The sequence below is a fragment of the Mizuhopecten yessoensis genome, unplaced genomic scaffold (assembly GCF_002113885.1).
Source record: "Mizuhopecten yessoensis strain PY_sf001 unplaced genomic scaffold, ASM211388v2 scaffold716017, whole genome shotgun sequence".
Taxonomy (NCBI): Eukaryota; Metazoa; Mollusca; class Bivalvia; order Pectinida; family Pectinidae; genus Mizuhopecten; species Mizuhopecten yessoensis.
Window position 1 is genome coordinate 86,413 of NW_018479906.1, and position 23,965 is coordinate 110,377.

General features: G+C 35.8%; 1 protein-coding gene across 2 annotated transcripts in view; it reads right to left on the minus strand.

Annotated features, from left to right (window-relative positions):
• Positions 1-18,470, minus strand: part of LOC110441528 (phosphatidylinositol 4-phosphate 3-kinase C2 domain-containing subunit beta-like) — a 54,463-nt gene extending 35,993 nt beyond the window's left edge. Inside the window, exons 1-9 of one of the 2 annotated variants that reach the window (XM_021484703.1) lie at positions 18,341-18,470; positions 12,423-13,885; positions 11,699-11,781; positions 11,094-11,242; positions 10,074-10,197; positions 8,273-8,384; positions 3,541-3,611; positions 2,416-2,485; positions 1,014-1,148 (exon numbers count right to left, since the gene is read on the minus strand). In XM_021484703.1, coding sequence (XP_021340378.1) covers positions 1,014-1,148; positions 2,416-2,485; positions 3,541-3,611; positions 8,273-8,384; positions 10,074-10,197; positions 11,094-11,242; positions 11,699-11,781; positions 12,423-13,841 — 2,163 coding nt within the window. In that variant the 5' untranslated portion in view covers positions 13,842-13,885; positions 18,341-18,470. The other variant, XM_021484704.1, reaches the window with a different exon arrangement.
• Positions 18,471-23,965: the final 5,495 nt, after the last annotated feature.

Genomic DNA, 23,965 nt, shown 5'->3' on the forward strand with positions numbered 1-23,965 from the left:
ACAAAGGGGGGAATATATATCTGTCAATAGAAGTAGACAAAGGGGGGAATATATATCTGTCAATAGCAGTAAACAAAGGCAGGAATATATATCTGTCAATAGAAGCAGACAATGGGGAATATTTATCTATCAATAGCAGTAGACAAAGGGTGGAATATATATCTGTCAATAGAAGTAGACAAAGGGTGGAATATATATCTGTCAATAGCAGTAAACAAAGGGTGGAATATATATCTGTCAATAGAAGTAGACAAAGGGGGGAATATATATCTGTCAATAGCAGTAGACATAGTGGGGAATATATATCTATCAATAGCAGTAGACAAAGGGTGGAATATATATCTGTCAATAGAGGTAGACAAAGGGGGGAATATATATCTGTAAATAGCAGAAGACAAAGGGGGGAATATATATCTGTAAATAGCAGTAAACAAAGGGGGAATATATATCTGTCAATAGAAGTAGACAAAGGGGGGAAGGAATATATATCTGTCAATAGAAGTAGACAAAGGGGGGAATATATATATGTCAATAGCAATAAACAATGAGGGAATATATATCTGTCAATAAGAGTAAACAAAGGGGGGAATATATATCTGTCAATAAGAGTAAACAAAGGGGGGAATGTATATATGTCAACAGCAGTAGACAAAGGGGGGAATATATATTTGTCAATAGCAGTAAACAATGGGGGGAATATATATCTGTTAATAGAAGTAGACAAAGGGTGGAATATATATCTGTTAACAGCAGTAAACAATGGGTGGAATGTCTATTGGTCAATACATGTAGACAATGGGGGGAATATATATCTGTCAATAGCAGTAAACAATGGGTGGAATATCTATTGGTCAATACATGTAGACAAAGGGTGGAATATCTATTATCTGTCAATAGAAGTAGACAAAGGGGGGAATATATATCTGTCAATAGCAGTAAGCAATGGGTGGAATATCTATTGGTCAATACATGTAGACAAAGGGTGGAATGTCTATATAGGAAGTGTCCCGTACCACAAACTGTTGAACAATTCCCTCAGCCCGACGTAGGGTTTTCGTGATGTCTATTGTCTCTATTTTGGCCAGTGTCATACATACAGCCTTCACAGACTGCTGTAGGCTTCGGAAGCGTATCTCGTTGGTCTCATTCTGAAAAATAAAGTGTAAAAATTCATTTTAAATAGTAGATGTTTCTTAAACAAACAAGCCATTCAAATTGATATGTCTCGCCTCCGCCTCTCTACGACCATCAATGCAAATGTCAAGTTTAGTTGTTCCAGCACTTATAGTTTCAGAGAAACTGACTTAAACATAAAACCTTAATGTTGATAGAGAAGCTGACAAAGTCAATGGACCATGAAAGGTAGGCCGCATCCAGCATTTGATGCATGGGTTGAGATGTACTACCTAAGATGCATCTATGGTCCAAGTTTGCGTGGTCTAGCACTTATAGTTTCAGAGAAACTTATATGAAAAAATTTAATGTTGACGCCGCCGTCGCTGGAAAAGAAACACCTTAGTCTCGCTTCTGCTACTTTGTGGCGGCGAGACAAAAACTGCCCCCATTGCCACTTTGATGTAAATGGAGGTAAAACACAAAATCTAACCAAAGAAACTGAGTTAAACGAAAAAGTCTAGCCATTGTGCCAATGATTAAGAAAATACACAACACAGTGACCCTTATTTGATACTTTAATGTATATGAAGAGGTATCTTGAAGTCTATTTTTTTTTTACCTCCAAAACGGCACTGTACACAATTATTGTAAACAAAAACTGCCATGGAAAATTATCTGCTGATACAGCGACCAATGTCATCTTCCAAACGATGTTCCACTTTGCACTTTATTAACCCTTTCACCCCTGTGTAACTTTAGTAGACTCTACCATGCATTTATATGGATGATTCCATTATGGTCTACAGTGGTGAAAGGGTTAATGGAGAATAAACTTGGGAGCCAGGGATACAGAGACCTTCATTAATATAAACTTTATATTTATTTTACAATAATTATCCGTGCAGGGGGTCTTAATGTGGCTGTGGGAGGAAACCAGAGTACCAAGAGAAAACCTGTGGCCGGGCAGGTGACCTCACCTCATACCTTTTCATGTCCAATCAGGGAACAGAACCCTGCCTGTCTGTGTAAAAGGCGAGTGCGCTTTCCACTGCGCCACTTGACCACCTAAGAGTGCGCTTTCCACTGCGCAACCTGACCACCAAAGAGACCTTCATGTCTCTGCCGCGGTGGAAAAACTATCAAATTATTAGGTATATGGTTTGAGCAAAAACATGTCTAAAATAAACGCAACCCACTTGTCAATTACATGCCCCTGGAGCCCACATTACTAGTATGTCAAATATGGCACATACCAGGTACATGTTATTGTGCACATAAGGTAGTCACATAGCCACTCACCTTTAGAACATGATCCCGTAATTTTTCCACTTGTGTGTAGAAAATGTTTATCAGAATTTCTAATTGTCCTCTGAATAAAACAAAACCAAATTTATGCTATTAAGATACAGTTAGTTATTTCACTTAATTACATGTGTTGACGTCAAGTTAGTTATTTCACTTAATTACATGTGTTGACGTCAAGTTAGTTATTTCACTTAATTACATGTGTTGACGTCAAGTTAGTTATTTCAATTAATTACATGTGTTGACGTCAAGTTAGTTATTTCAATTGACAAGATATTCATTGATTACGTGTACTTTGATAATGTGCATTAAGAATTCCGGAATAGGAACTTAAACGAAGTGTAAGAGTGGCCATAGTTTGGTGCCGAGTTTGACACCTGGGCTATTTTCGTTAAAACGGTTGAACTGGTCGGACCACAGTTGTTCGTTTATTAAATAAAGTCGGACCTAGTAATCTGATGCTGCTTTCAGTCGAGATGTAACAAAGCCTTGCAAGGCCTGCATAAACTTTTGCAAGTCCGTCAGGATTTATACCAAAAATTGTTACATTTAAAAACGGACATATCGGTTCTTTTGCATAAACAAACAGGTCCCTGGAATTTCTGGGTTTTGTTTTCATTTTTAGTTTCCAATTACAATGTATTCAAATTGTGAACAACTGTAGTTCTGTAAAATGCATCAGAAAATATGTTCTGAATGGGATTTATGCAGATCATATCTCTTATTTCACCTATGAAAAAAAACATAATTCATCTTACTTATACACATATTCTGTATGTTTGTAAATTTGGAAATGTAAATTTGTGTAAGAAATGAAAGAAGAGAAGAATTTTGATTTATATTCTCCGAAAGAATGTAGTACCTTCAACTGTGTACTATTTTAGAACATAAAACATGAATGTTTCATACATATTAATTTTAAAACCAATCCTTTTTCTCTTTTTGAAAGGTGGCATATATACAGATCTAATTGGTAAAATCGTAATCTATAACAAAGTGAAACTAAATACAGGTTCTCTTTTATTTTTTAGAATTAACAGAATTTTTTGTGAATTGTATCATAAAAGAACAAGTGTTTTGTAATTGGACACGTGTTCCTGCTTCCTGTAAAGAATATACCTGGTGACTACAGCTTCATCTGTCTTGATGTAATCTTTAGGGAAGACAAGGTTCTGGGCATCGTCATCCACCTGTACATAAACACAGTTAACACACACAGGATACACTATAGAACAGCACATCATCCACCTGTACATAAACACAGTTAACACACACAGGATACACTATAGAATAGCACACCATCCACCTGTACATAAACACAGTTAACACACTATAGAATATAGCACATCATCCCCCTGTACATAAACACAGTTAACCCACACAGGATACACTATAGAATAGCACACCATCCACCTGTACATAAACACAATTAACAAACACAGGATACACTATAGAATAGCACATCACCCACCTGTACATAAACACAGTTAACACACACAGGATACACTTTTGAATAGCACATCATCCACCTGTACATAAACACTGTTAACACACACAGGATACACTATAGTATAGCACATCATCCACCTGTACATAAGCATAGTTAACACACACAGGATACACTATAGAACAGCACATCATCCACCTGTACATAAACACAGTTAACACGCACAGGATACACTATAGAATAGCACATCATCCCCCTGTACCTAAACACAGTTAACACTCTATAGAATAGCTCACCATCCACCTGTACATAAACACAGTTAACACACTATAGAATAGCTCACCATCCACCTGTACATAAACACAGTTAACACACACAGGATACACTATAGTATATCACATCATCCACCTGTACATAAGCATAGTTAACACACACAGGATACACTATAGAACAGCACATCATCCACCTGTACATAAACACAGTTAACACACACAGGATACACTATAGAATAGCACACCATCCACCTGTACGTAAACACAGTTAACACGCACAGGATACACTATAGAATAGCACATCATCCACCTGTACCTAAACACAGTTAACACTCTATAGAATAGCTCACCATCCACCTGTACATAAACACAGTTAACACACAACACTATAGAATAGCACATCATCCACCTGTACATAAACAAAGTTAACACACACAGGATACACTATAGAATAGCTCACCATCCACCTGTACATAAACACAGTTAACACACAACACTATAGAATAGCACATCATCCACCTGTACATAAACACAGATAACACACACAGGATACACTATAGAATAGCACATCAACCACCTGTACATAAACACAGTTAACACACACAGGATACCCTTTTGAATAGCACATCATCCACCTGTACATAAACACAGATAACACACACAGGATACACTATAGAATAGCACACCATCTACCTGTACATAAACACAGTTAACACACACAGGACACACTATAGAATAGCACATCAACCAACTGTACATAAACATAGTTAACACACACAGGATACAATATAGAATAGCACATCATCCACCTGTACATAAACATAGTTAACACACACAGGGGATACACTATAGAATAGCACATCATCCACCTGCACCTAAACTCAGTTAACACTCTATAGAATAGCTCACCATCCACCTGTACATAAACACAGTTAACACACACAGGACACACTATAGAATAGCACATCAACCACCTGTACATAAACACAGTTAACACACACAGGATACACCATAGAATAGCACATCATCCCCCTGTACATAAACACAGTTAACACACACAGGATACCCTTTTGAATAGCACATCATCCACCTGTACATAAACACAGTAAACACACACAGGATACACTATAGAATAGCACATCATTAGCACATCATCCACCTGTACATAAACAAAGTTAACACACACAGGATACACTATAGAATAGCACACCATCTACCTGTACATAAACACAGTTAACACACAAAGGATACACTATATAATAGCACATCATCCACCTGTACATAAACACAGTTTACACACTATAGAATAGCTCACCATCCTCCTGTACATAAACACAGTTTACACACACAGGATACACTATAGAATAGCACATCAACCACCTGTGCATAAACATAGTTAACACACACAGGATACAATATAGAATAGCACATCATCCCCCTGTACATAAACACAGTTAACACACACAGGATACAATATAGAATAGCACATCATCCCCCTGTACATAAACACAGTTAACACACACAGGATACCCTTTTGAATAGCACATCATCCACCTGTACATAAACACAGTAAACACACACAGGATACACTATAGAATAGCACATCATCTACCTGTACATAAACACAGTTAACACACAAAGGATACACTATATAATAGCACATCATCCACCTGTACATAAACACAGTTAACACACACCGGATACACTATAGAATAGCACACCATCTACCTGTACATAAACACAGTTAACACACAAAGGATACACTATATAATAGCACATCATCCACCTGTACATAAACACAGATAACACACACAGGATACACTATAGAATAGCACATCAACCACCTGTGCATAAACATAGTTAACACACACAGGATACAATATAGAATAGCACATCATCCACCTGTACATAAACACAGTAAACACACACAGGATACACTATAGAATAGCACACCATCCACCTGCTATAGAATAGCACATCATCCACCTGTACCTAAACACAGTTAACACTCTATAGAATAGCTCACCATCCACCTGTACATAAACACAGTTAACACACACAGGATACAATATAGAATAGCACATCATCCACCTGTACATAAACACAGTAAACACACACAGGATACACTATAGAATAGCACATCATTAGCACATCATCCACCTGTACATAAACAAAGTTAACACACACAGGATACACTATAGAATAGCATATCATCCACCTGTACATAAACACAGTTAACACACACAGGATACCCTTTTGAATAGCACATCATCCACCTGTACATAAACACAGTAAACACACACAGGATACACTATAGAATAGCACACCATCCACCTGTACGTAAACACAGATAACACACACAGGATACACTATAGAATAGCACACCATCCACCTGTACGTAAACACAGATAACACACACAGGATACACTATAGAATAGCACATCATTAGCACATCATCCACCTGTACATAAACAAAGTTAACACACACAGGATACACTATAGAATAGCACCCCATCCACCTGTACATAAACACAGTTAACACACACAGGATACACTATAGAATAGCACATCAACCACCTGTACATAAACATAGTTAACACACACAGGATACAATATAGAATAGCACATCATCCACCTGTACATAAACCCAGTTAACACACACAGGATACACTATAGAATAGCACATCATTTACCTGTACATAAACACAGTTAACCCACACAGGATACACTATAGAATAGCACATCAACCACCTGTACATAAACACAGTTAACACACACAGGATACAATATAGAATAGCACATCATCCCCCTGTACATAAACACAGTTAACACACACAGGCTACACTATAGAATAGCACACCATCCACCTGTACATAAACACAGTAAACACACACAGGTTACACTATAGAATAGCACATCATCCCCCTGTCCATAAACACAGTTAACACACACAGGATACACTATAGAACAGCACACCATCCACCTGTACATAAACATAGTTAACACACACAGGGGATACACTATAGAATAGCACATCATCCACCTGTCCATAAACCCAGTTAACACACACAGGATACACTATAGAATAGCACACCATCGACCTGTACATAAACACAGTTAACACACACAGGATACTCTATAGAATAGCACACCATCTACCTGTACATAAACCCAGTTAACACACACAGGATACACTATAGAATAGCTCACCATCCACCTGTACATAAACACAGTTTACACACTATAGAATAGCTCACCATCCACCTGTACATAAACACAGTTTACACACACAGGATACACTATAGAATAGCACATCAACCATCTGTACATAAACATAGTTAACACACACAGGATACAATATAGAATAGCACATCATCCACCTGTACATAAACCCAGTTAACACACACAGGATACACTATAGAATAGCACACCATCCACCTGTACATAAACACAGTAAACACACACAGGCTACACTATAGAATAGCACATCATCCCCCTGTCCATAAACACAGTTAACACACACAGGATACACTATAGAATAGCACATCATCCACCTGTACATAAACACAGTTAACACACACAGGATACACTATAGAATAGCACATCATCCACCTGTACATAAACACAGTTAACACACACAGGATACACTATAGCACACCATGCACGATACACATTACACATCAAAGTTTATTAAAATGAGGGTATTAAGATTTTAAAACACTAATACAGACAATCAGGGAAAAGGTTGATTTGATCTCTAATAATTTCATGCACTACACAAATTATTCTCATTGAAGTCTGTCTATGATAATGCATTGCATAAATTAGCTAACATAATTCTGTGTAAAAAACAGTTGTGTCTCCTTATTAACAAAAAACAATGACAGACAATCAGAAAAGGGGTTTAGATCTGTAACCAACAATATGCAAATGATTTATTGAAGTTTTACCACAGTAATGCATTGCATAAATTCACACCTTTATTCATTTCTCAAAGTGTTTCTTTAGTCTGATCATTGACGGGTAGTGTGAACCTTTCTAAGCTTTTCCTCATCCCTTAAGTGTTTTACCCCGTTATGGCCTCAACAAAAGTCTATAATTGTTCATTATTGTTATTATGGTGGGTACTGACCGTCCTGAGGAAGGGCAAGAAAACATCTTGACGTCGCATCAGTGTGAACCGTATATCTTGGTCAAGCTTTAGACACTCGTGGACATACTCATACTTGGACAATTCTTGGTCACTGTAGAAACACACATAAATTAAACATATTCACCAAATGCTCAAATAAAGGACATATTTACTAAACATATAATGTATAAGCTAATATGAAATAGTTGCTAACTAGAGGCGAACGCTTAATAAAATTATACTGTATACATTTTAATCTATTGAATAAAATAGTGTAACCACCTGATAATAGTTTAAGAGTAAGTATTAATATTTTAGATGATAACGGATCGCACACAGAGGTTCAATTTTTGTAATGAAAACCACTGGTACATTATATAATTCAATGGAATAGACATGTACATGTATCCCTATGCAATGTGGTATGGACCACACTTTAATTTGTATCATAATGACTATATGTGTTACGGTATATTACGGTATATAATGTTCAAGAGGACATTAGCCAATTTAATTATATACACCAATGTAACAGGAGAGAAAAAATGCATGGCCAGACCGGGGTTTGAACCCGGGACCCTCCAAACGGACGCTCTACCAATTGAGCTATCTGGTCGATCCAGTCCAGTTCTGCTACATTCCTCCCTCCTTTTCCTTTAAGTCTTCTATTAGAATGATTTGATTAGTAAAGTATATATATACAATATAGATCAATTTGACTTTTCATGATAATCCCGGGATTGCCATTTCGAACCCGAGTTGGTAGACTCTACGAAAATGGAAAGAAATACAACCTACCCCCTTACTCCTGACATATACAATGTACATGTATCTTGCGTAATGTTGCTCTTTTACATTGACTAAAGACCGGATTTCTTACACACAAATAATATGATACTTTTCTATGATAATTGTGTTGTTATTTTTACAACTTGATCTCATACTGAATTTGATTAAAAACTTAATGATTGTAAATTTTCCTATTCGACTGTGTAAAATAAACTTCATGTATTTCATATGTAACTAGGTATACGCATCGTGTAGCCTACAGCAGAATCTCAAAACAAAGATGCCTGACATATATTCTTTATAACATGTACCGTCTTACTTACCACACCGCTTATCATCAGTATAAAATATGTACACGGAAATATTGATTATGACGTCATAATTACTGATGACTTTGTACACAGGTTGTATCTGTGATTGCTCGGTTTGGTCTTGATAGTCAGAAATGGGCCGGGAAATCGGCGTTATGTCATAGAAATCATTAAAATTGAAAAAGAAAAGAAACAGTATCTGAGACCGTATGTTTCTGTATTGACAAAGATTCATTTTATTGGAAATTAATCTACATCCGGTGGATCCAAAATGGCGGCTTCCATAAACGGTTTTTGAGCACGCTCGATTTCCCAAACTATGCAAGTGAATTGACTTGCTAGGTCTATGGGATTTCATGGTAGATTTTGACTGGGGTTTCTTTTACGTGTATGTGTACATGTACATGTTACCTATGAAGCTCACTATGTGAAGCGGGCTCACGCAAGAGCATTCGCTATAAAGAGATTCAAGGTAAAGTGTACCACTTCAATAAGTCTCATCATGAAGAGGAGATCCACTTGCAGTATTCTTCCTGGTACAATATGGATATAGATGATTGAGCAACCTAATGGATATTTTTATGGCTTAGAGAATTACTTCCCTTTGCAAGGTATTCACCTTTCGTGTGCATTTATAATTCTCTAATATAGCCAATTAGTTAAAATGTCGGATTAATCAAGCTACATGTGTCTGTACTTACTTGAGAAGGTACTCGGATCTGTCTGACACTTTGAGGATGAAATCCTTGGAGCAAAAACTATTGGAGACATCTGTCAGATGGTTGTACAACGCGTTACACACAATGTGCTCCACCAGGGTGTGGACTGAAGGAAACAAATATACAACACAATACAAATACAATGTGCTCCACCAGGGTGTGGACTGAGGGAAACAAATATACAACACAATACAAACACACATTCTAGTTTTTACAAATGCAGAGGCTTTAGTTTCTTTTTAGGCTCTATGAAAAAACTATATAATGTCCAATTGTTGGTCAAGTCTGGTTATATGTCATGTCTTATTTTAAGCTTGTTTGTATAGGTAAACAGCACATCAATTACCTGACAGTGTATAAAATTTATAAATCAAATATGACAACAATAATTATATGTTTCACATTTCAAAAACCTTTGTGTTTCGCACCATATAGAGGAAGGATCTTGACTTCAACAATGCTTTCTAAAATAGGCTCAAAAACTTTTGGACAAGCTATCAAGAAAGGGCTATTATGAAAACTAGAAACATGCAATTTATTTGATAGGCCTCATAAAAAAATACTGACATTCAGTGGTAAATTTAGTGCCAAGTCACCGATGTATTTCAATCAAATGCTGATATTACTGCAATGTTTTCTGAAGTAATGCTATAGAAAAATTATCAGCATATCAAAGGATACAAAAATTTGATTCGCATAATAGATCAGACTTACATTACAATGCTGTATTTAGCAGAATACTGTTATGCTAAAACATTGGCTAAGGTTGAATACATACTGCACTACCTGATGGAAGTACTTAATGCATTAAGTTCAAACCACATATGTTGGCAAAGCAGCAGCAAAAACAACTCTTACACTATTACCCACTATTGTTCTGACTGTTTATCTTAAAATTGATGGATTGCTGATGTATAAAATGTCTACCCTTTGTTAGTTTCCGAAAGTATTAGTTACAAATGAGATGTCAAAATTATAACATCATCATGTAATCAGGCTCACCATCACATGTAAATAAAACTGGGTCCGAGGCAAAGTCGGAGTAGATGACAATTTTTACGGAGAGTGAGGGCTGCTGTTTATCACACATGGGGCTCACAACAAATCCCAAGTTACAGTCTTCATCTGTCGACTTGTACTTCGACTTCAAACTGAAATATATATACAGATTAGTTTATACACAATGGCTCAAATTTGCCAGTACAGACACAGATAGTATAAGCTCATAAGAACCTTGCAAATCGGTAATGCTAATCAGACAATTACATATATATAACTTTGTACTTAATAAAATGTATATGGCAATCTGAAGTGGCTTCTGCAGGAATTCTGCAGATCTCCTACAGCCAAAGAATTCAGAATTAAATTGAACAAACGATTATAATCCTGTACACAGTTGGGCACAACAACTAAATTTGGCATGCAACACTTGGCCATTCTACAGACACTTCCCTACAAAATTTGTCCAGGGTAGGCAACAGAATTAGGGAAAGACTGACCTGAGGAATGTCTGTCAAACAGAGTGTAAATGGTAGCCTATTGTCCCATCTGGTGGGGAACAAACAACTTAAATACTTCAGCCACTATTCTTTATCCCAGATACTTACTCTGCTACCATTTGACAGAATGCATGTGATTCATCGTCCACAAACAGGCGTTTTCGTAAGGTTTCATACAACTTTGTTGAGGACTGGAACATAAAAATGGCTGTTACAACATAAAAAACATACTGAACTCTGAGGAACATATGTGTAGTCTATAGGAAGATGTTACTAGACAGTAGGCTCAGGCTTCTCAACATTCACCTGGTCTTTAGCTTTTTTTATTTTTTTTTATAAACTTTATATATTTTACAAGAATTATGAAACAATTTTTTCAACTTATATTAATTACTTTTGTTGGCCTGGATGTTAGTGTGTGCAGGGGGGGGGGGTAGGGGGGGTCTTTGTGTGGGAGGAAACGAGAGAACCAGGAGGAAACCCACGTGGTTGGGCAGCTGGTGACCCCATACTTTTTCACGTCTGCTCAGGGAATTAAACCCGGCCGCCATGGTGAAAGGCAAGTGCGCTATTCATTGCACCACCCGGTCTTAAGCTTTATTTAATGAAATTATACATACATATCAACTGAAGGAAAGGAAAAAAACTAATAACATGGGGGAAAAAATTGGCATTTCTAGTTCTTAAAAAATAGAATTCTCCCTTTTTCCTAAATTTGGCCTCAAATCCTATATGACCCTTATCATGTTTTCACTATTCAATAGGCCTTTGACTTTTGACAGGGGCTTGGTGACAAAAGATAGGGAAAGGTTGTTGGGGAGAGTTGACATACCTTGATAGGAGGTGGGCGAGGTGGAGGTTCAACCTGGCTCGTCTTTTCACTCTCTGTTGCTGTCGACTGTAGAAACTTCTCCAGATCCTCTTCTCCTGCTTGTATATCAGAGGATACTCTGGCTGCCTGTAGCTGTTCTACTGGATACAGTGATCCACCACTGCTCCTCTGTCTCCTGCCCATCTGATCCTCCGACAGTTGTCTTAACCCAGGGGTTACCTCCCTTGCACTTATATCACCAATCAAATATGAGGGAACTTTATCCTTAGAAGTAAATGATTCCCTTCGAGTCCTTTCATATAATGGATCAAATGAATCAAGAGATAAATACTCCATTTCCTCTGAAGGAGAAAAATCCATCAGGTCATTGGACTTTTCAGAATTTGATTTTCCTTCTGAAAGATCTCTCTCCCATTGTGAAATATTGTCTAACTCAAAAAGATTTTGCAAATGACTTGCATTTGTAGATGACTGACTCAGATTGACAGAATTCCCATGAACACCTGTAGATGTTGGTGGTAGCACAACAGTGTTGAAGTCAGCATCAGAAAATGTAGAACAGGATCGCACAGGTAGTGTGGGCGCTACATTAGAAAACGGATTAGAAGTTAGGGACAATGATGATCCAAATTGTGCACCAGGTGCTGCAAAGCCACTATTCTGACCAAATGCTTGGTGGGGAAATGGACCAGTGGGCCAAAGCCCAGTGGGTTGTCCACTAGCAGTATGTCCTGGTCCAGAAGCCCTAACATCCACGGCAGTAGCACCAAAAGGTTTCCATGGATCATTATTAAACAAATTACTATTCCAACCATATTGTAACCCTGTATTCCCTGAAGTCTGAGGGTAGGTTTCTGATTTTGGTAGACTGGATTTCTCTTTTCCACCTGCTGTATCACAAAATACATGTCTGAATTCCTGGTAATTTTTCGTTGGACTTCCTTTTTCTGGGGAGTCCGACTGACCTGAGGCTTCCTTGGCTGTATCACTATTATTTTCAGCAGATGTCGTAAAATCAATACCTTCCAGGTCAGAACTAAATATGTTGTTTGGAGTTTGGTTTTGTCTCAGAGTATTATCTGGGGACAAAGATATCAGGGAGTTTTGTTCTCTTCTAGCTTCAGCCAAATCAATATTATTTGGTTTTTCTGAGAAATGACTAGCACCCGATGCTGTTTGAAAGTTAGTAAATGCTGGTGCTGAGGTAGGTCTGTTTTCATTGACTGAATCGGATACCAAACTATTATTCGCTGAAAATTGTCCGTTGTTAGTAGCCGTCGTAGAAGTGGGTGGCTCCCAGGCATTTCCTTCAGGCATAGCCCAACCAATTGGAGGGGGCTGTGATGTCCTCACAAATGAGCGTTGGCGGGGAGGGAGAGGAGGAGGCTTCTCCAGGATGGGAACACCATTTGTATTCATTTTAATTGCTGCCAGTCCTCACTTCATTACTAATGCTGTAATGTCTGAAAGAGACAAACACAGTTCATTATGAAGAAAGGGAAAAGACATTAGCTTTTATATACACTGTATATGATAAACTTTCCTGTGTATCGTAACATTTTATCTGCAGAAATAACATTTAACTTACTGCAAAATGTGTATGTTTTTACATGAACAACAACTTTTAGTTTCATGATTTTTACTCATGATTGTATATTTTTGATAATAATTCCTTTGAGACTATTTCATCACAACACAAAGTACTGAATACAATGACATTTTTTTATATATGAAATTGTTACATGTATCGCTTTATGTAATAGAACAAAAAGAATTTGGTTCAGCAACTTTGTTTTTCATTTTTGGGTGTTTCACAACAGTTTAAACTTTGAACATTGGACATACATGTACTAGCTACGATAACATAGCTTCTGACGACGAGACAATTTAATATATTACATCGTCAGAGCTATGCCAACTAATAGAGCAAAATCAAAAGTGTCAAATCTGTGAGATTACATATAAAAAAATGCCTCATATGAGTATAATATTATGAATAATAATAATAATTTACAGTATTTGAAATAGCGCCCTATCTAGCTAACATAAGCCACTCTAAAGCACCTTACAGTACATAGATATGCAATTAAAGAAGTGTACAATCAGCATATAATTTAATCAATACAATTTTGAGGAATTTGCAGGAGCTGCATTATCAGGCGCTAACTACTAGTCCTATGCCACCTGGCTAATATCTCCCTATGTGTGTATGCCTGCGTGTGTGATGGAGATGTAATGTGTTCTGTTTGTAGTGGGACTGTGCTTCCAATGGCATCATTTATAGTGCCACCTCACTTGAATGCTACAGCATAGATAACTCAACATCCACCCCAGACTAGTTTATACTCCACCTGGGTTTTTGGAGTTGTGTGGGCAGGAGAAAAACATTTTCTCTAAATATCCATGCGTGCGACGACTTCGGGGATCGAACCACGGCCGCCTGCGTGGAAGACAGGAATGTTAACCACTTGACCAATCCGCCCATTATCAAAACAATGCATACTTATTGACATAATGAATCCTTACTACATGCAGTAAAATAACTCTTTCACAAAATTTGCCGAAGACTGTCTTGAAAAAAAAAAGAAATAACCACTGTGAAGCTGAGGAATGATGTCATCTCAATGATACATTTCTGTGTATAGGCCTGCATGGCCAAATACAGTATTACTACTCAGATGCTGCAATGTTTATTATGAATTACATATATGACACCCATATATAGAAGTATGACATATCTTGGAAGAGAAACAAAGTTCCCATCATGGCAGTCAATTTAGATTTCGATTGCCCTTGCTATAATATTTTTTAACAATAAGTTAATAACAATTTAGGCAGAGTTTAACTTCAAGTAACATATGAAACCAACAGAAATAATTTATATAAAACCAGAGTATTGATTAAAACCCATGTGCTGTCAATTAATGCTACAATAGCCCCAGTGTGATTCACCCCAGGCTTGTTCATTACAAGGTATATGGGATCGATTTAATACCAGGCTTGGGCAGAGGTAGCTGCGATAACGTAGCTTTCTGACAACGAGAATATTTTATATATTGCGTCGCCAGAGGCTGGGTATTAATATTAGTAGTTACATTACAAGGCATGGGATCGATTTAGGGCAGAGGGGGCCAGGTATTTATATAATTATACCACGGAATTTGTCCGTGATAATAATAGCTATAATTGACAGACCAGTTATATTAACAGCATTTAAACTGGATGTCGATTGAGAAATTTTGTTTGCTGAATCCTAGATGTTTCTCTATCCAATGCCGTAAATGTTTCGATTTTGTTTTTATTTTTTTGTTTTTGAAAAGATGGTAAATGAGTAACACACATATCACAAAAAGCAATCATATACTATAGTACAAAATGAATATTGAAATGTAAGACATATGTAAAAAAAAATATATTATAACTAAAAGACTTTGTACCGCATCTCATTACCAAAACGACACAGTGCCGAAACGTCTAAATAATAATAATATTTATTCGGTAAAAGCAAGATACAGGTACAAATATCACATAAGATCACAGATTTCAATTGCATAATAATCACAGATTTATCACAGTATTTAGCTTATCACATCAAAGTTAATATCACAAATTTTGGAGCACTATAATTACAATGTATCTGTTTGACTAAGCTTTAACCTAGGATATCCCATGAAAGCTGGGTGGCAGCTTATTTCCAATGGGGTCCTCTAGTATAGATCTTAATTACTTAGATAACAAAAGGTCCTAAGGATTTGACCTTATAATATGAATATAAGATGGTATAATTTCTCGTAATAATATATATATGAATAGAATAAGTTGTAATTGGTCAAATATGATGATGATATATTATTTCATCAAAATGAGATGTTATTTTATTTGACGGTATAAGATGGAGTTGTCATTAGCAAATATGATTTCCTTCTGATAATATATATATGTGGGGCTATGCATGATGTTGTTTCCACTTGTAATATTAAAATATCAGTTATATGTATCACTGTACATATCATAAAGCAAGATGATGTCATTCTTGCAGATATTAAGTAACAATATAAGATATACATTTATACTGTGGTACTTGTGTGTAGAACAGACAACAGGTGGTTGGACAATCCCTACCAACCTATTATCTGTCTAACAAATTATAGCAATTTGGGGTATAATACATATATAAAAATGACTTTTAATAAAATAAAGATTGAGGATGATGGTAATAAAATGTTCCATAACATTTATAAAAAGTACATATTATATTGGTACTTTAGTTAAAACTTTGGTAATACATCATATATTTTTCAGAAGAAGTTTAGAGTCATCCACTGGGATAGAATAAAAATTACCTTTAGAAGACAAATTCTTGCTCAAAATCATTTTTTGCCAAAACTTGTAAGTACTTTTTTATCTCGCTTTTGAATTTCATCTTGTGATCGACAGATTTTATTGAATGTGGTAAGTTATTCCAATCTTTGATAGCATTATAGAAAAAAGATAATGATTCCACACCTTTTATATAAGGAATGTTGAAATTCAGATCACTGTTCCTGGTAAAGTGTTTTTTCTCTGTTCTAGTAAAATTTTCTTTCATATAGGATGGACATTTGTTATGTTGAATATTAAAGACATGGTTAAAACGGAGCTGTTTCACCCTGCCCCCAACATCCAACATATTAACTTGTTCCAATTCCCGATGGGTGACTCTTGATCTATTATCAAGTTTCAGAATAAATCTGACCACTTTATTCTGTGTAATTTGAACTTTTTGTCGAAGTTTTTTGGATATGTTTTCGAACCAGCAGCTAGAAGCATAGTCAAAATGACATTGGATCAGTGCCGACACCAGGGTTTTTCTAGATCTAAAATTGAGACAGTCACGGTGTCTATATAGAAACCACAATTTCTGGTTCACTTTTTTTATAATATTTTGGACAATTTGTTCTCCAGATAGAAAGTTGTCCAATATAATACCAAGATATTTGACACACACCTGAGGCATAATTATATTACCGTAACACGAAACAGAAAATGAGCCTTCAGGTAATTTGGAAAGTTTCCTTTTGGGGCCAAACAAAATACTCTCTGTTTTTCCAAGATGTAAGGATAATTTGTTATCTGTTAGCCAATCGTGACATGACTCTAAGTTTTTCGATAGAAATTTTGAAATAATTTTTGGGTCTTTGTGCGAGAAGATAATTGCACTGTCATCTGCGTACAGAAATAATTTGCATCCTGGGTCAATACTGATCCGCATGTCATTTACATAAATGAGAAAAAGAAGCGGTCCCAATAAACTCCCTTGGGGTACCCCGCATGTTATATTACAGATATCCGAGTTCACATTATTGATATTGACTAATTGTTTTCTGTTGGTAAGGTATGATGTGAACCACTCCACCGACTCAATGCCAATTACACCAAGTTTATCACACAAAATCCCATGGTCGACTGTATCAAAGGCCTTCTGTAGGTCTAGTAAAACCATTCCAGTGAAGAGACCTTTAGACGTCTGGGACTTTATGTGATCAAACAGGAGTCAGTGGAATAGGATTTTCTAAAACCAGATTGGAACTCATACAAAATGTTGTTATCAATCAAAAATTGTTCCAGTTGTTTATAAATTGCTTTTTCTAGGATTTTTGAAACAATACTCAAAATACTAACACCCCTTATTTACCTTTCACAGCAATAAACAAAATACGGAGTGGTCCTATTAAAAATTACAACATTTATCTGTTAGAAGTGGAAAGCTATCGAGCAAACAATTTCAGTAGAATCTGTGATAGATTGTATTGCGTGGAAATGTCACATTAAAATCGTTTTTACTTAACCTGTTAACTACTCGTCAAACTGTTGTTGGCTACAATCAGACGCACGTAAATATAGTGTTTACAGACAGTAAAGGTTCTCGGCTTTCTTACACAAATATTCATAAATACTTCGAACCAGGATGTCGATGTGTGGGTTCCACACAACGTGTTCTTGTGAACTGTCAACAACTCATTGTAGAAGCTTATGTTTTTAAGTTACAGCCCACTTCCGCTATCTAACCACCATCGTCAATAAGGTAAAAATAGTTGATAATTGTAGAAAAAGAATATGTATAGGAATTCACTTTATTGGTTGTACTTAAACTAATAAATAGGAATGGTATATTTTTAATTTGTGTAGCGATGGCAATTTCGTATATTTCTGTTAAAATATTGAACAAAATATTTACTTTATTTATCGACTACTTAGTTTGAATTTTACTAAGGGAGACAACTGTTACTTCTTGAGGTAACAGTCTATACAATTATATACGCTATATAAAACTGCCAATATAAAACTACATAATGATACATAATAACCGTTTACAAAATAAGTAAGTGGCGGACTTTGAAGACATAACATCTTCGGGGAAATGAATGCACGCTTTATTGTGAATTACAACAAAATGAATGTATTTTGGATCTCAGCTTTATCATTTAATTATCTTCAAGCCGCGGGTACCATTTTTTAACTATAATAATTTAGGCTATGATAAAAAAGGATATCATTTACTGGGGCATTAAATGGTATGATAATTGCAAGATTACTTGATTAAAATGATCGTTGGTACTATATGTAGGCAGAGTCTCTGATGTAGGGTGGAGAATTAACACTGACCGCTCTGCCATATAGCGATAACATTATTTTGATTGTCTCAAATATAATACAAATAAAAAACCATTTAGTATAAGCATTGCTGATTCTTTTGTGTTTCATTTTCGGAATTTAAAAACAAGTTTGTTTCATCCTTGTTTCAGAAGTTTTGAAGATTTGTGTTTAGAATGTATTCATGTATTTCTCTCAAATGTCACTAGACAGCACTACAGAGCTGCTAGGTTACGTTTTGCCCCGGGGGTTGGAGTTCGACCCCCTAGACGGCTAGACTACGACTTTGCATGCGACTATAGTAAACAGTCAATCAACGCACCTGATACCGATAACAACCATCCAACAATATAAATGAATAAATAATACAAATTAATGGATAAAACTCATCTACTGACATATTTTGCCAAATGTCTATATAAGCAGAGACAGATTGCCTTTTCAACATTATTTGAACATTAATATTATTTATATTGTTGTTCTTCATTTCAGCGTCATGAAACAATTACAAAACTTGTTATTTCAGAATATATTATGAGAAGTCATCACGGGCAGACATTACATTATAGTTTAGGAAAAAATAGGTAAGAATGTCCTCTAAACTCCTTTTTTCCTTGACGGTCAATTCTAAATCGGTTCGGTGATTTATATTCTATAATATTTTATTATTTTTCTTTTTATATATCGACTTTATTAAATATTTTCAATATTGATTGATATATCATCAAAAAAGTTTCAAGAAAAGAAGAAGATTTCATAATTAAGCCTTTTTGTAACAGCATCGAATTGGGCACTTTATTCCCTTTACACCTATTTGTTAGTTGCGTAATTCAAAGCTTATAATGGGACAATCGTACCTAACCCAAGTCACCCCTGGGGGGAAGCCACCACGGGTGTGGGGAGATCTTACGCGATCCGAACTAAGGGAGACAGGTGAAACTGCGTGAATGTGTGAAATGTCTGGACAATGAAAAGTGGCTTATTGATTTACATAATGACCGTAATCGTGATAACGGCAATAAGTTGAGAACATACAGATTGTACAAAACTAGTAGTTACACGGAAACGTATGCCTCGAGTATTATGGATTTCAGGTATAGACAGGCTTTAGCTAAATTTTGCAGTGGTAATTCAAAACTAAGCATTGAAACTGGTATTCTCACCCTAAAATACTTTTAAAAGATAGACTTTATATATTAAACTGTATTGAAGCCGAATGCCATTTTCTGATTGTATGTGATTTTTATTCAGATATCAGAGCTCATCTTTTTACAACAGCAGAACAGATTGAACCAGGTTTGAACTATTTTAACACTGTTCAGAAACTTGTTGTCTTAATGAATTAACCTAATCACGGAATTAGATTAGATTCTAAGTCCTTGGTCCTGGCGAGCACAGTTCATAAGATGTATCGTAGAAGAATGTGTTTTAAATATTAAGTCTTAATCTTTTTTTTATTTTATTTTTAATATCTATGAACTGATTTTTAGTATTGATAAATAACGTAGTATTAACGAATATGTATAGTGTCTCGTAAGCCCCAGTAGGCTGGGTGTCAATCCTATTGTTGTACATTTTAGATCATGCTTGTATGTATGTATTTTATGCAAAATTAAATTGTATTGTATTGGTAAAACTTGTACTATTACACCTCTGGCTAATTAACATTCTAGGGAAAGGTTCACGACATACTGACACACACTGTCACATTCATACTTTAACTCTCACATGTAACAATTACAGGTAAACACACTCATTAGTCAATTCAATTCAATTCTAGTTTTATTCCGGGGGCCTTACGGCCCATAGGTATACATAAATATAGTACATAATATTACATACATATTTGGAGAGTGGTCTCTCATGACAAGCATACAGAACACAGAAAGTAACATAAACATGTCTGTATAAGATACAAAAACACATACTGACAGAGACGGGAGGTAGCTCCGCGGCAATGTTACTTTGATTGCGAATACATAAATGATGAGTCAATCTACCAATTATTACTAAGTTTAATGAATATATATTGTATATCATTAGCAATAAAACTTGTGTTATACAGACAGACACGCACACAGACAGACCCACATAGAAGTATAAGTAATAATTACTTTTCAGTGAAGGCATGCTTTTCTTTGAATTTTAAATAATACATGGAATACATATACATGTACATGTAAGGTATATAACGATAATATTCACTTTGAGCCAAAGTCTGTTTTTCTTTTCTTATAGGCAAAATTAATATATTTTCCAAGATTATTTAGTTCCTTAACATTATTTATACTTTACAGTTGCACAAGTTTGAAAACGCTAGGTGATTTATAATGATACCTTTTAAAATTGGACATTGCAGTATAAAATGGAACTCATCTTCAATTTCGATTTCCTGGTTGTTGTAGGTCCATTTTTCAGCGTCTCTTATGTCCCCCCTATTTCGAATGATAACAATCTTGGTTTTGAAGACATTGAGTGTTAACTTACATTTTAGATTATATACATCTCATGAATCTAAAAGTTTCTGCAATGCTTCTGGTGTCTCCGCAATCAAATCGTTTTGAACTTGGTCTTATATGTCATTGAAACTATTTCTAGGGGAGCCTATAGTGAAGTTCAGTTTGGACACCTCTCCTGCTCTATAATTATGACGTTGACGTTTGTTGAATTTTGTCATAAACGTAATTTAATTGATAAATACAATGATACCTCAAGTTTTTTAAACCATATGATAAAAGTAAACATTGTTTGGATATTTTCCCCCGTAATTGTATTCTGAATTCAAATGCTATTTATTACCGTAACCTGGATGATAGTTTCAGTGGCAGAAATGATTACTACGCGACAGTCTCCGACTGCAGTTTTTCTGTAAGAGTTATGACCCTTTGGCTGTACGTAACGTTCTTTTTGTGAGTCTATAAGTCTGGTCAAAACAATGATTTTCTTTTTGTTTTACCAAGTATGTCACTAAGCAATTGGGTTTGCATTCGATGATTCGTAAAATATTAATATATTTCTATACAAAATAAGGAAAGGCAAACAAAACGTCTTTTGCTTTCTGGTGCACGATCATCCCCAACCAAGAACTACATGATAGTGCAAATGTAATGAGAAATTGTGCCTTGTAAGTTATACATACATATATTCACCTGTATTTATGAATAATTGTAGTGTCCTTATAAATTACACTGTACAGTGGAAACTAGACTGCCAGAATGTTCTTTCACACAAACATCAAAACTATAAACACATTCAACATAAAACTACTGAACTGAAAAACTTTTTTTTATCAACTTCAGAAAAAAGTATCGCCTCGCTCCGCTTGATATATGAAGCACTGCGCTCTACAATAACCAGAGTGTTACCTACTCGCGGTATCATCTTGAGAACGACACTTATTGATTCAAACAAATACGTCACAGATTTCATGATGTACCGTCTGTGAAAAGATTATTCGATACAGTTTCTATGCAATTAATATATGGCTATTTACACTCTATTGATCTTTACAGTAAAATATTATATATTGTGCAGCCAACTTGTTTGATATTGATGTATTTATTTAATCCTTTAAAAAATTTAAGCTATTAAGTTTTGGTTTGATGTGTTTATTTTCGTGAATGTCTCTTTTTACAGTATTGTTGGCCTTAAATGACTCATATTGTCGATTGGCCGTTAAACAATACAAAAATAATTGATTCAAATTGCATATGGTTTTGGACCTCTTTCTTTCCCGAGCCAACCTCAACCTCTCCCCAGTAAAAAAAAAAGCGGATCCAGTCCTATTAAAACATAATGTTACAATACTAGTTTGTAAGGAAAGTTTTTGGAACAACTTTACCTCTGTTTATAGCAAAGTCGCGCCATTATCGGAGGGCAAAACCTCCACAGGTCCCCGACCCTAGACCCTTTATTTCTCCAGCCCCATTCCCATATCTTCATGCTCACCTTAGTAATTCTACGGGGAGGGCGAGTGGAAAAACAAGCTATGTTAACAAGTTTGGATGCAGCAAAATTAGCAGTTCAGCAAAAGTAGAGGTATGGAAATTTCAGAGCGAGGCCTCATTTATCATAGCAGGTAGATCTAGGAGGTGATAACATAAATACATAATCAAGATTTTTTCTACATTTTAATGATACCTACAGTGTATTTCTTTACAAAATAATGCAAGGCATCATAACTTCTTGGATTAATTGAGTTCCCAACCAAGGACACTGAAAAAAAGGGCATAAGCACAGGTAGATATAATTACAGGGACATTAAAATACACTTTATGACATGAACATTGTTATTTAATATCTTGTGAAACTTTAGAGGCCCCGAAGTGTTGTATTGTGGAAGATTAAGTTAAATGAACAGAGTGACACATGCCTTCAAAGTTAATGCACACACGATTTTAATTGCACCAAGACATTGATCACGAGCTGAACCAATGCACATCTTAAAATAGACACTGAACCACATACATATGTGTTGAAACCTTGACTGGCTTCACTGGCAATTCGGAAAAGCTTGTAGCAGCATACCTGCGAAAGGTGTGGCCGGAAGGGCCAAGACCCAACTCTTGAAAGATCAGGCGAAGGAAGACCTTTAAGAAAAATAGCTTAGACGTATGAAAGACATAACCATGAAGACAGGACAAAAAGCTTAGAAGCAACATATGGTAAATCCAAGGCCTAATCAGCGTAGAAATAAGCCCTGGTTTAGTATTCACTACAATCAATTTTGTTGAACGTATGTCACAGTAAAGTCACAGATATCAATGCTGTTGTCAAAACAAAAAGAGGTTTGAGAGGAGCCCTCAAACTTTTCCCAAATAGCGAAGTTTTTAAAGAAAATGAAGTGCGTTACTGCACTGTTCAAACCAAGTTCAGACTCAGTGTTAACTTACAGGTATCAATCATGTTGT